This window comes from Thunnus thynnus, chromosome 19 (genome assembly GCF_963924715.1).
Source record: "Thunnus thynnus chromosome 19, fThuThy2.1, whole genome shotgun sequence".
NCBI classification, from domain to species: Eukaryota; Metazoa; Chordata; class Actinopteri; order Scombriformes; family Scombridae; genus Thunnus; species Thunnus thynnus.
In genome coordinates, this window is record NC_089535.1 from 2,895,467 (window position 1) to 2,910,616 (window position 15,150).

Genomic DNA, 15,150 nt, shown 5'->3' on the forward strand with positions numbered 1-15,150 from the left:
CGTGACAAATATGATAGAGACGGCTCGGCTTTTCTTAAATCCCCAAGTTACCAAGATGTGACGTTTATGAGCAGAGAGAAGCAGGGAAACTGTTATATTTTCAATTTAACACTCATCACTCATACTACAGTTTCCTTTCAAATGTCCCCAGTGAGTCACATCCTCACTAAACCAGTTGGAGTTTATCAGCTCATTAAACCAAACAGGGATTGTCCAATTATAATTTAGCAACACTAATTGTTAGTTTATGTTGAAGTGGTGTACATGGAGCTGTAGGAAGAGAGAAAATCTGTATACAAAGAGTTGAGAGGATGCTGTCTTTTTGTATCACCTTTCGAAAACCAGTGTAAGTTCTAACCTACTCTGCAAATATACCCGTCTAGTTTACTACGTACAGTAGTTACGTAGAGCGTAATAACAATGAGGAGCATATTATTAAGTAACTGGATTACATTTGTTTGTGGGGTTATAGGATATGTTTAAAAAAAAAAAAAAACACTTTGACATAGTGGCCAAACCAAGTAATTACAACTTCTGGGTCTGACAGAGGCCCAAAAAGCATTTTTCCCACACACAATCATGGGAAAAGGAGCATTTTTTTTGAGTGTAACCACCAAATGACTCACATCACTATCAGAATTTGATCCATTCGGTCTGATAACATTTGAACAATCTAGAAGAGCCTCACAATTTAATTGTTTTATCCCCATTCAAGTTAGCGGAAGGCTAAACTGGAAGCTAGCCAGCTCAGCAGTCTCAGTATGCATCAACCAGGTAAAGTCTTTACGGTGGCTTTTTTGGCTTCATGTGCCACTGAGCAACTTTCATAGGACTGAATGGAGCCCCGCTTCCACTGCTGTATCCAGTTTTCTTTATACATCAGTGGTTTAGAAGCTGGGATGTTATCAGTTTAAGCTAACGTCAAACTAACAAACTGCTAACTAGCTAACTGTCCTGCTTTTTAATGGATTTGGGGAAGTTTACACTGCAGCAGAGTTGGAAAGTAACCAAGTACATTTACTCAAGTGCTGTACTCACAAGTTTGAGGTACTTGTACTTTACTTGAGTATTTCCATGTGATGCTACTTTATACTTCCACTCCACTACATTTCCGAGGGAAATATTGTACTTTCTACTCCATTACATTTATTTGACAGCTTTAGTTACTTTTCAGATGAAGATTTGACACAATGGATAATATAACAAGCTTTTAAAATACAACACATTGTTAAAGATGAAACCAGTGGTTTCCAACCTTTTTGGCTTTTGACGTCTTACAAAAAGCAGTGTGTAGTCGGGGTCACATTTCACATGTCTATGAGTTGTTAACAGCTCCACCAAATAGTGATTTTTCCCCCTAAACTTCTCACATGCTTTCATTTCAATAAATGTTCAAATGATCCAATATTTCAGCAAAGATTAGAGAAAAAGTCCAGAACTTTGGGGTTTCTTTGTTCTTTATCTGGTGACCCTTTGGAGGGGCCCGACCCCTAGGTTGGGAACAACTGGACTAAACTAGCTAACTGTATATAAAGTAGTGTAAACTAGCTCCACCTCCAGCAGCTACAACAGTAACATGCTGCTCTAACACTGATGCTTCACTATTAATAATCTAATGATGTCATATATAATAATATATCAGTCAGAGGGACCAAACCACTACTTTTACTGCAATACTTTAACTACATCAAGCTCATAATACTTATGTACTTTTACTGCAATACTTTAACTACATCAAGCTCATAATACTTATGTACTTTTACTGCAATAGGATTTTTCTTACACACTATTTATCTGATCTGCTTTCATCTGCTTATTTGTGAAATAAAATCTTTATTATTTAAAAAGTCCCAGAGACTCTCAATAATAAATCTGCAGCTGTTATCATATAAACTGCATGCGTGCTGTGGAAGAACAAAAAGACCTTCAACTGTTGTTGACTGTTTAACAAAGCTAAAACAGTGTTTTTCAGTACTTCTGCACTCGAGCCACGCATGTGAGTATTTTGGTTTTGTTTTGTTTCCATTTTTAACAAACAGGACGACTTAAAACTGACCAAATAACCATTTTCCTTTGAATCCTGCAAATTTCCTCCTTCATGGTTTCTCTCTGTGTTATGTGCACTTCGGTACTGCAGTGGTTTGAATTCCTCTCATAGTTGTTATTGTGGTACTTTTACAGAAGAACTGACAAACATGCCATTGTTTGTGGTTTCTTGTAAGTAACTGAAATGTGTGTTGAAGATTTCACAGTCATCACGCTTTGCAGTGAATCAGGGAACTAATTTAAGATTAAAATGATATATCTGACTGTAAATAAATGAAGCTAAGCTGCTTTAATAAGCCTCAGTGTGATTATTTTTTTACATGGTTCTGGGTCTGTAGGGGTGAGTGTGTGCTGGAGGGGAGGAGGAGTTAATGAAAACTAAAGCGAGATGCTTATCAGCGCCTGTTGACCTCCAGGCTAATGAAGTCATCGGAGTTCGACGAGGTTCACCGGTTCCTGTTGTGAATCAGCCCATAATGGAAACACAGCCGTCTACATTAATGACTCTCTCACAATTTACTGATAACTCACACACAGATAAGACACACTAATTTTTCCACATTATCTAACAACAACAACAACACATCTGTTCTACAGCTGGTTTTGCGGCCTAAAACTTTACATTTCACAGAAGAGTCTCAAATTAAATGCCAGTAATGTAACGTTAGCTTTAGCATAATCTGACGAAAACACATATTTGTCCACATATATAGATAAAAATAAATCAAAGACCGGCCTTCATTTATAAATAATTGGCAGTTAAGTTTATTTTTTGGCTCCTAAAACTGTTATATTTTTAGAAGTTATGTCACAGCTTGTGGTTGCCTCTTTTTGAACAGGGCTACAGATGTTTCTGAGCCACTGATTTACACATTACTGGTGTTTACTAGCAAAGACATTGCTTAAGTTTTAATGGTACAACCCTCGCAAGTCGTCACTAAGAACTTTAAAGGCTCAGTGAATTACGACGAGCTGGTGCAACCCATCTGTTTTTTTTCCACCATTTCTCTCTCAGAAGTAGAAAATTGTGGTTAACACTGAATGGAAATTGAATGATATGCTCCATTTCTTCGTGCATAACTTCCCAAAAGTACTTTAACCCTGGGCAAGATGAGAGGATATGACTAAGAGCCACATGAGTTTCTCCACGGTCCTGCCAACATTTAGAAAGACTCTGAAGAGTATTTAATAAAATCAAGAAGGCATGAGGATCTTCCATCCTTCTTCTCTCCAAAAATGAGAAGCTGAGCTTAATTCATTTTCCTCCCTCTCTTTATCTGATATATGTGCATCCAGTTCTGCCTCCCATATTTCCTTCAGTGAAAACTCTTCCCATGTGTTGTTTGTTCTAATGATTTACATAATAGAGATATATATCATGTCTTACAATAAGAGATGGTGACAGAGGATACTCTCTAAAGTCTCTCTAAACCGAGTCCTCCGCTGCCAAAATCCAGTGAGAGAAACGTTTTTAATGTCTGTTTTTATGTATATATCTACATTTTGATTTACAGGTGACTGTGTGTAATTTTATTATTGTAATGAAAACATTTTACAGCTGAACAAACAGACCTAAAGTGACTAAAATGACTATATTCATTTATTTATTTTTATGTATATTGTTTTATGATTTGTGGTTAGAGCTGTATTTCAGGCTCATATAAGTGAAACTAAATATAAAATTCATGATTAGTGCACTAATAATAAACGTTTTAAGCCACTCAACCCTATTTATTTGTAGTATTTGTATTTTTAATTGCTTTTATAGCTTGTTGCTGCTGATTGTTACCAGCATGTTCCTGTGACTTGTGTGTTTAAAGGGAAACTTTGGTATTTTTCAACTCATTTTCAACCTGTTTTCCCATCATTTTGTGTCTAAATGACTAACGATGACAACAGTTTTTTAAACTGGTCCAGTATTGAGCGAGAGCGCTGCAGCCGCCACTAAACAGGCTGTAATGTAATCTGACGGGGCAATAGTCCTCCGTCAATGTCCGTCCACTCAAAGTGTTTGCTGCTGCCGCTGACAGGCTCAGATTGTTATTATAAGTGTCTGATAACATTATTGAAAGGACCAAACAACTTTTTTCTTTACCTTTCACTTGATCTGACCTGTTTGTTATTGTGTCTAACTAAAGTGTCGCTCAAGGAGAAGTCTCGCTCTGAAATCTCACGAGAGTTTCAGCCGTGACAGAGCTGCAGCTTACTGTGACCTAAAAGATTTCCAAAGTCGTGGCTGAATTACATCGCAGCCCGTTTCGCCGCCGCGTTCTCGCTCAGTACTGGACCAGTTTCAAAAACTGTTGTTGTCATTAATCACTTAGACACAAAACATGGGGAAATACCAAAGTTTCCCTTTAATGTCAGGCAGATAATAATTTATTTATTTTATCATTTTTTTATTTTAGAAGAAACTATGATTTGATTTGTGCACAACGACATTCACTTATTATAAAAACACACTTTTACCTGCATACGCTCACATGAATTCAAAGTGAACAAACGTGATGGTGAGAAGGTAAAAATTTATGCAAAGAGCTAAAAGCTCAAGACAAGATGAACAGAATTACAATGAATATCAACTAATGAGGGAGGGGAAGGCGTCTACAAAGCAAAGAAAACAGAGAAAAATACAAAACAGAAAGAGAAAAAATAATGATTAAGTCCATATATTTGTGCCTGTGGTTTGTTTATCTGGCAGTGAGACAGACTCGTATTGAAATGATTCAGAACAGAAGGGAACGGCGGGATTTAAGGATCAGACTCGGAGGAACGTCTGAATCCAGACTTATTAAAAAGTCAGCTGCGGCCTTTGATAGAGACCAGAACCAGTATTTATCAAACTTTAAGAATGACATTAAGAATGCTCTAAAGAGCCAATAACAGTGAAACAGTTCCTCAATGAGTGTGAATCACATGATTGATCACATGCGTGCAGCGTGTTGTTTATTTCTGTTAAATGCAATGTTTAATGATCGTATTCTGGGATGGCGGTTCAATGTCAGCATCATTGACGAAGACAGAATCAATCGAACATCCAAGAGAGCAGACAGAGGACTCAGTGTACTCTGTGTACTCTGTGTACTCTGTGTACTCCGTGTACTCTGTGTACTCTGTGTACTCTGTGTACAATGTTGTGTAGGATTATGGAGGATGAGGGACGTCCATTAAAGGGGGACACAGTGACAGTTTAAGATAATCTGTCTCGTACATTAAACTGTATAATTAAAGCTGCAATGATGAGTCGATTAGTTGCCAAATATTAAATTATAAAATTATTTTGATCATTGATCATTTTGAGTCATTCTTTAAGAAAAAAAGTCTAAATTCTTTGATTTCAGCTTCTTAAATGTGAATATTTTCTGTTTTCTTTAGTCTCTATGACAGTAAACTGAATATCTTTGTGTTGTGGACAAAATAAGACATTTGAGGACGTCGTCTTGGACTTTGAGAAAAACTGATCAATATTTTTCACCATTTTCTGACCGAACGACTAATCGATTAATCCAGAAAATAATTGACAGATTAATCGATAATGAAAATGCATCACTGCTGTATTTTGTCTCTTTTATCCCACAGAGAATACGACAGAACAACCAGAACTTTAAGGAAGTAAATTGTGATTTTAATCTATTTTATTTTCATATTGTTGTTTGGAAGTTTTTTGTTTGTTTATATGAAACTTGTATTTTAATGTTGTTTTGTATTGATGGTCTACATGATTTATTTACTGCATCAGTTAATTGGTTAATTGGTTGATTGTACAGGAACGCTGTCATTTGCTCTAATGGATGAATATGTTGAAGTCAGTTTCAAGACAAGTTAATTTGTTAATTAATTATTTAATTAATGGACTTGCCAATATTGCACTTTACTTCTTAAATTATTTTAAATTATTTCAAATGATTTTTTATAAATCAAGTCTTTGCTTCTTTGCTTTTACAAAGTTGCATCTATTATAGTATAAAATGTTTTTTACTTACTGTGTTTGTGATGTTTGATGTGAATGATGTCATATTGATGTTGATCATCATGCAAGCTGAAGACAGTTTTCTACTTTTGCGCAACAAAGGTGGACAATAAAGTTATTTTGATTTGATTTTTATTCATAAAGCCTAACATCACAAATTAGAACTCTGCCTCAGGGGGATTTACTATCTGTACAACATAAAACATCATCTCAATTCCAATAACAGACAAAAAACAAACAAACAATATTTCAACATTAGAGCAGGATTAGCCAATCAGAGACAAGGATAGAATTATCTCTGCCATATTTGGCAAAAAGGTTTAATTTATATGTATGGAAACCAGCAATTAACACATGAAATAAACAAGAATCTAATATTTAATATATATGTATAATATATATATATATATATATATATATATATATATATATATATATATATATATATATATATATATATATATATATATATATATATATATATATATATACATATATATATATATATATATATATATATATTGGTCATTGGCTGAAATGGAATTAAAAGAAACTGAAGCAGGAAAATTATTTTGCTGTTGGTTTTCATCAGGTAAATCAATTTAACACATTTTAACATTGACACGTTCAGACTGAGGAGGTTCATGGAAAATGATTGCAAATAAAATCAATATAAACTTTATTCCAGTGATATTTTGTTCAATCACTGCAAAACATGTCTCAGAAATCATCAGTGATGTTAATAAACTCCTTAATACACCTCTGGATCTCTGACATGAAACAACATTTTTTTAAGATCCAGAAACTTTGATAAACAGCTTTTAATCTTAAATTTGTGAGTAAAAATGAAGGATTTCTACTTTTATCTTTCACTGAAGTTCACATTTTTACTTTCAGCAGGTTGATAAGTGTACTTCCATCTTTCTGGAAGATTTTCTGTCACTTTTTTTTTCACTGCTTAAGTTCACTGAGGACATTTGAACTGTCCTGCTGTGTTCACAATCACTGATCAGCTTTTTTCTGCTCGACTGAGCCACTACACAGGAAAACAACCGACGTGACTGGAATCAGAAATGACGTATCCGTTTTTCCTCATTCCTGCTATTTATAGAGTTAGACATTATTACAGATAACAACTGTGCCAAGTGTCGATCAAAAATATCCCAAAACACTAACTACACTCATTAATTTGTGTTGTTTTCATCTGATTAGTTAAGACAGAACATAAATGATGGTTATTATGCTTAAAATCACTTCTTTATGGACACATTTCACCTGATTTACTGCTGATTTTTTACTTTTATTCAGGTGTAAAACACTTTCTTGTTGCACAAATGATTCTAATGATTAAAGTTTTTTTCATTATTTAATTCCAGTAGTAGTAGTGGTCTAGTAGTCTAGTAGTAGTTGTAGTAGTATAAATGGTATGCAGCCCTTTAAAAGAAAACAAAGAAAAAACTCAAAGTCTAAAATTATTCCTTGAGTTCACTCCAGCTCGGAAATTCCGTCGTGTCTCCTGTTTAGTGTGGAAATATCCAATTAGCGCTGTGGGTTAATTACCTGCATGAATAAACCATTAACTGCGCGCCCCCGCGGAAATGGCGCGCTCTGATTGGACAGTCCCAACCGCACTTTATATAAATACCGGCTGAGGACTGTGAGGCACGACAGGCAGCAGCAGCAACAACAGGAACCACAAAACAAGTCAACATCAGACCAGACCAGAACAATCCGTCATCATGACCGCGCTGCCCGGATCCGCTCTGCTGCTGCTGCTGCTCCTCTCGCTGAGCTCCGCCGCCGCCGCCTTCCAGCTGCTGCCGGAGGAAGCTGCTCCCCGCCGGGCACGATTCTCCTCGAACAGTCCGAGTGAGTCCCGGTTCTATTTCTCTTGTTTCTTTCTTTTGGTTTGCAGGTTTTGCACCATGTACAGTCAGACTGCAGTGTTATGCAACTTGGGCTGAACTTCTCTCAACTGTTTTAACTTTTAAAGGGACAAAGTTTTTTTGTACATTTTCAGTTTATTAGACTTTATTACAGAACATTTTGCAAACGTTTCTGTGATGTTTATTTCTAATACAGCATGGCCGGATTAACCTCCTATGAGGCCCCAGGCCAAAAGTCTGTTGTTGGGCCCCCTATTGACCCCCCCACTAGATCTGAATGATTAATAATACTAAAAATGATGAAATGATTTGTTGATTGACAGAATAATAACTGGCAACAATTCTAAGTCATTTTTTTATCGCAAAAATGCCAAAAAGTCTCTGGCAGCAGCTTCTCAGATGTGAATATTTGCTTGTTCTCCATCAACATCAGTGTTTTTTTTTTTTTTTTTGATGAAAAGAGTCATCTGAATATTTTTGTTTTTGTATTTTAAGACATTTTATACGCCTGAATTAGGGCTGCAACTAACGATTATTTTCATTATCAATTAATCTTTTGATTGTGTGAAAAATGTTGATCAGTGTTTCCCAAAGTCCAAGATGACGTTGTCAAATGTCTTGTTTTGTTCACAACCTAAAAGATATTCAGTTTACTGTCATAGACACTAAAAAAAAAAACAGAAAATATTCACATTTTATCCTTAAAAAATTACTCAAAATGGTTAATCGATTATCAAAATGCTTGGTGATTAATTTAATAGCTGGCAACTAATCAATAAATCAACTAATCTTTGCAGCTCTAGTATGAACCCACATATAAGTGGGCAATTACCATCTAAACCAACTAAACTAACACTTTTTTGTCGTAATTTGTAAAATACCCTAAAAATTAACCGTGAAATACCTGCAAATTACTAAAAATTTCCAGGCAATTATTTTAAAATTAAGGGACCTGTAAAATAAAGTGTAACCAGATAATTGAATATGTTTATTTACAGTTAATATATTTTAATTAAAAGATGTTAGAATTAAACACCAGTCAAAGATGAGGTAAGCTCAGCGCTCTTTGGTGCAAACACTGCATCGTCTATCATCAGGTCTGTATCGTGGAAACTAAATGTGGTTAGTGCATTAATAATTCAGAGATTTGCGTCTGTAAACCTGTATCTGTGACCTTTGTTGGCAGCTGATGTGGCCAGATGTTTGAACGGTGCTGTCGCTGTGGGCTGCGGCTTCTTTTCCTGTCTGGAAAACTCGACCTGCGACACTGACGGGATGCACGAAATCTGTGAACTTTTCCTCCACACAGCTGCTACCTTCAACACAGAGGTCGGTCTTTTCTTTCTGTCCGTCCGTCCGTCTACAGTGTAAATAAGCTGCACCTACCTGTGTGCGTCTACCTGTCTGACCCGTGTGTGTTCTTCTTCAGGGTAAAACATTTGTGAAGAAAAGTCTGCACTGCATCTCTCAGGGAATCTCAGCCAAAGTCTTCCAAACTATCCGCCGCTGCAACATCTTCCAGAGGATGATCGCTGAGGTTTGTAAAGTCTCAATGAGGACAAAAATGATCCAATATTTCAGCAAAAATCAAAGATTAGAGAAAAAGTCCAAAAAACTGAAAACAGATTTGTGTATCAGAACTTTGTTTTTTCTTCTTTCCTCTCCCATTAATCATCTCACCACCCCTCAGATTTATCTGCTGACCCTTTGGAGGGGCCCCGACCCCTAGGTTGGGAACCACTTGACTAAACTAGCTAACTGTATATAAAGTAGTGTAAACTAGCTCCACCTCCAGCAGCTACAACAGTAACATGCTGTAATGGAGTATTTTTACATATACATGCTATATTGGTACTTTTACTGCAGTAAAGGTATTTCTTCCATCACTGTCTTTGTTCTTTTATCAGTTTATTTATTTATATTTTTGGTCTTTTCACAGGTGCAAGAAGAATGTTACACCAGTCTTGACATCTGCACCGTGGCTCGTACCAACCCTGACGCTATCGGAGAGGTGGTTCAGGTCCCGACTCACTTCCCCAACAGGTCAGGACTGATGACGTGAACATCTGTGACACATTCACAGTAATACCAGAACAAACAGAGAAGCATGAACAGCTATGAGGAGAGCAGAAAGAAGCAGTCTGGTTCAGGAGTCCCACACAAAGCCCCAGATGTTCTCACATAAATTAAAAAGAGTACTAGACCTTAACAACAAAAATGTCATCTAACTGGATGTAATTGATGGAAAAGCATTTATCTTGGTGTGTGTGTGGTTGTTCAGGTACTACAGCACTCTGCTGCAGACGCTGCAGGCCTGCGACGAGCAGACGGTGGCAGCAGTGAGGGCCGGCCTCATCGCCAGGTTAGGCCCCGACATGGAGACGTTCCTCCAGCTCGTCCAGAACAAACCCTGCTCCACTGGATCCGGATCGGCCGCTTACAACAACCCCACCAGCTGGAAGAACATGCCCGTGTTCAACATCCAGCCCGGCTTCAGAGGCAGAGATCCCACTCACCTGTTCGCCAGGAAGAGATCTGTGGACGACAAGGTGGGAGAGATGAGAGGCGAAGAGTAGAGACGCGCGCGATTCGTGCACCGTCACATGCAATCTTAAAATATTGTTTCCACACACATTTACACATCTATGCACACTGATACACTTACAAACATGCAGCTTTCTCCTCAGATTATTTCTCATAATGATTACCTGTGCAGCAAAGAGCTTTAGATGGAGATTTTTGGGGTAATAATTACTTACATATATTAAATATTTTGGTTGATTTATTGGTGATAAATGTGTGTAAAACACTGATTTGTTACTGACGAGCTAAACTGAGCAACCTGTGTGACAGATATTTTAAAAGAGGCCTACTACAGTGATTGATATTTATTTTCTTTAACGAGTTAATTTATGAGGCTGTTATATTTAATTTTAGAGTGAGGACAAGAGTTTGAGAGTTGTATGCAGGTCAGATGCTTTCATGCTGGTCATGGAGCTCTTTTAACACTCCTGATGGTCTGAGGTCACTTTATTAGTTCAGGTTGTACGTGATGTTCAAATGAGACGTTACCTTGATTGTATGATGATAAATCTGAGGTGGTGACCAAAAGTCTGGAGTCCGACTTGGCTGTTTGAGTTAGAAATAAATGATGTCGTATGATTGACTTTGGCTGATGTGGTTTTCTTTTCTGTATTGTAAGATTTCTCACTGTAATTATTATCAGAAGACGATGATGATGATGATGATGATGATGCACGAGAGAAAAATGAATCAGCAAAACAAATAATCCGCAAATAAAATAAAAGATTTAATTTAATCATTTGTGCACTTTGACAAAAAAGCAAAAAATAATCAAGGTTTGCTTCAGAGTTGCAACTAACGTATATTTTCAGTATTGATTAATCTAATCATTGGGCCTCAAACAGTTATTGAAATGTTATTATTAGTCTGAGAAGTAACTAAAGCTGCCAAATAAGTACCTCAAAACTGTCCTGAAGTTTAATACTTGAGTAAATGTATCACTGAGAGTGAAGGTTTTTTTGTTAAACTACTATTTCAAAGCTCAAGAATAAACTTAAAGGATTGGTTCACTATTTTCTAGCAGCAGTCAGGTGTCCATATGAACAGTGGAAGACGTTTTCCTCACTGTAATCATTCCTCCTGTTCATACTGGATATTAAAAGTTGATGTGAAGCTTATATGATGCTTCAGCAGTCTGAGTTAGTCATATCAAGTGGATATCTGACACATTTACAGTCTTTTTAGCATCAACAGTGTTTCCCTGTTGAGCTGCAGGTGGAAGTATAGTAACAAAAAGAGGAACTTATGCACTAAAAAGACTGTAACGTTGAAAGATATCTACTTGATTTGACTCATTTGGACGCTGAAGCTTCATATTAGCTTCAGATAAACTAAAGATAAGAAGAGGAGGAATGATTACAGCAAGAAAAAAACATGTTTCAATGTTCATTTGGGCTCCTGACTGTTGGTTTAAGACACAGTTGAAAAAATGTGAACCTGCCCTTTAAATGCTTCATTTGTGTAATTTGTAGAAGAGCCACCAGGTGGCGATGCTGCATGTAAAACCATTCTTCAGTGTTCAGTTCGTCTCAAACTAGCTGCTGAAAACTGGCTCATTGTTTTAACAGGGATCCTTCATTCTGATATTTATGTGAAAGTGACTCAGTGTTTATTCAGATATGAGACCGAAATGTTAAACTGACATCAGATTAATGTAAAAACTGACAAACAGACATTAAAATACTGGAGGAGACAGGAACCCTCTTCTATGAGAGGTAAATAACTTTATTACTCTCTGGTGTTTGTCGTGGCTTGTTGGCTCGTTGGCGGAGGTGTTAAATGACACCACGATGGCTCTCACTCAGCCATCTGTCCCAGCAGCTAATGGCCGACCCATAATGGCTCCTCACCTCTGTGTTATGGCCCATTAACCTCCAGCGGGAAGGGTGAGAAACGCAGAGAAACATCCTCTGGAGGTCTGTTTGCTCACAGCTCCTCAGTGGGGAGCACTGATAGCTCCGAGGTGTCAGCGCTGACAGCAGGCTGACGGCTGTTAACGGCCCTCATTTCCAGGAATTAGACCTGTTAAATAACCGCCCTAAGAAAACACACACACACACACACACACACACACACGACTCACCATGTTTACTGAAGGTATCTGGATTTGCAGGGAAGCAAACTGCCTTTACATCGCACTTGTTTCATAGCAGAGGTGCTTTACAGGAGAATAAGAATATATAAAAATAAGCAGAATAAAGTGAACAACCCACAAAATGAAAGTTCAAAAAATAAGAGAAAGCCTAAGAAGATGTTTTTTAAAGATGTGACTGGTGAATCATCTCTGTCCCAGAAGGAACTGAAGCCTTGTTTGTCATCGGAAATAAAATAAAAAAAATCCTAAAAGTGACAGAGAGCCTGTGGAGAGAAACTCAGTCAGCTTGATGATCCACCAACTATCAGTTTGATTGCTATTGTGCAGACATTCATGTTCCCCAGAGGAAGAATCCTACCGACTTCAGCGCCACCGTGAGGTTCACATCTGTGGTTTTTAGTAAGATTTCACGATTTCAGTTGTTTTTTGCGAACTTGTCCTTTAAGCTGGTCAACATAGCAAACATATCTGCTGAACATCTGCATGCTAACAGAGCTGCTAGCGTGGATGTGGACTCGCTGCAGAGTTCTGGACCAGGCTTGATAAATATATAATAATTATAATAAAAGCATGGATGATTTTTCAAGCATCTGAGTTTTTTAGTCAGAAAACATGAAGCCCCAAATATTAGATTTGGATCAAAAATAATCTAAAGTTTCCTACAATAAATTTAACATTTTGGGGGATTTGAGTATTTGTTGTTAAAAGTATCTGATACTGTTTCATGCAAAGTACCTGCAAGTCCTGACAAGCCTTAAAAAACCTTTAATCCAGTCACCTCAAACTGACAGAAGCCTTAGAGATTATTAAAGTGTTCAAAAAGGTTGAATATCGTCTCTTTCCTGTAGCAGACAGTAACATTAAGGTTGTTCCTGTGTGTGTTTGGGAGACGTTCTACATCTATAAACTATAGTGAGACGGTGCGACAGTGGATTGTGCTGCAGGAAGCTCATCTGTTATCTCTAGAGTTTAGAGAAAACTTCAGTGAATTACATACTTTGTAATTGGTGTAATGGAAAAACCACACTTTGTATCCTCTGCATTACACAAACAGTCATTGCGTTTTTTGATAAATTCACATTGTATAACCTTGAACATGAAACCATCTGTGCTCATTATTTTTGACACTGGATCAGAGTAGGGAGTATATTTCAGTTCTTTTTAAATGAGTTTGACTCCGCTCACATTCTGATACGTTTACCAGACTCCTCGTCTAGAAAAGGTCTGCAGTTACACTCTGTTGTGACTGTCTGCTGATCCCTTGCAAGGTTTTTCATTAAAGGACAGAAAAGATCATCATTGGTTAATCCATCCATTAATTATCTGCCACTTATCTGGGTCCAAGTCATATTAACTGATTAATTATATTAAGGAATTATTGTTATATATAGCTGGCAGTAACATGAGATATAAATGTCGATAAATTAATGTGCTCAGTAATAATTTTAGGTTTTAATGTCCCTGCTGGTTTCTCATCAGTCTTTGACCGGAACGAGTGTGAAAGGACGTGTCAGTCAGGAGCCCAAATGAACATTGAAACCTGTTATAAAAATGATGATTACACTGTGTATGAGTGTTGCTCCTGTCTTGTACTGCAACTCTGCAACACTCATCAGCTGAGGATAAAGGAAGTTCAGCATTATATTTGTAAAGAGGAAGATGTACAGGGTGAGACATGTCATCTGAAGGGTCAGATGGGCAGGAGAACTGAAAACAGACATGACGTTAACTATAAGTCTGTGTTTTGATAGATTAAGGAAAGAACTGTAATAAAACCCTGTTGTAAACGCTCCACTGGGAGCCTTTTTCTTTGTAACCTCATCCTGTGTGTTGCATTGTGAAACGCTCCTTCTTGTTCAAGCAAATAAATTCTGTTAAATTTGATACTTCGGCTCCGGTCTCTGTTGTTTAATGGTCTGTTTTTCTTGCTGTAATCGTTCCACACAGTCCTCCTTCTGTGTAGAAATGTATTTAAAAGTTTATCTGAAGCTAATATGAAGCTTCAGCGTCCAAATGAGTCAAATCAAGTAGATATCTTTCAACGTTTCAGTCTTTTTAGTGTCAAAGTTCCTCTTTTTGTTACTATACTTCCACCTGCAGCTCAACAGGGAAACACTGTCCGAGGAAACACAAAGAGGGAATTTGATGCTAAAAAGACTGTAAATGTGTCAGATATCCACTTGATATGACTAACTCAGACTGCTGAAGCTGAATAGAAGCTTCACAGAGACTTTAAAATGACTGTGTGGACACACTGTGGATTTTGGCCTCCATCACTTCCATTGAAAGCACATTTGAAGGATCTTTTAATATCCAGTATGAACAGGAGGAATGATTACAGCGAGGAAAAAGTTATGAAACCATCCTTTAAATTGTTTCTGGCTTCATACAAGAGTTGATTTGTGCACAAAATCTTAAAGAGAGATGTTTATGGAGAATCTAGAGCAGCTTCATTTCTAAAGAAAATATGAGACGGAGCCCTGCGAGTGAGGAAACGGATGGTATTATTATAGAAAACAAAGAGGGAGAGAGATGAGGGAGAGAGAAGAGCGTTCAGACTGTTTCAATTT

The 15,150-nt window shown here is 37.2% G+C and overlaps 1 protein-coding gene across 1 annotated transcript; it reads left to right on the top strand.

Moving 5' to 3' along the window:
• Positions 1–7,556: 7,556 nt before the first annotated feature.
• stc1l (stanniocalcin 1, like) lies at positions 7,557–11,068 on the top strand. The gene is made up of 5 exons (XM_067574866.1): positions 7,557–7,885; positions 9,089–9,231; positions 9,332–9,439; positions 9,842–9,945; positions 10,184–11,068. The coding sequence occupies exons 1-5, from the start codon at positions 7,756–7,758 to the stop codon at positions 10,476–10,478; spliced, it is 780 nt and encodes a 259-aa protein (XP_067430967.1). The 5' UTR covers positions 7,557–7,755; the 3' UTR covers positions 10,479–11,068.
• The last annotated feature ends 4,082 nt before the right edge of the window (positions 11,069–15,150 follow it).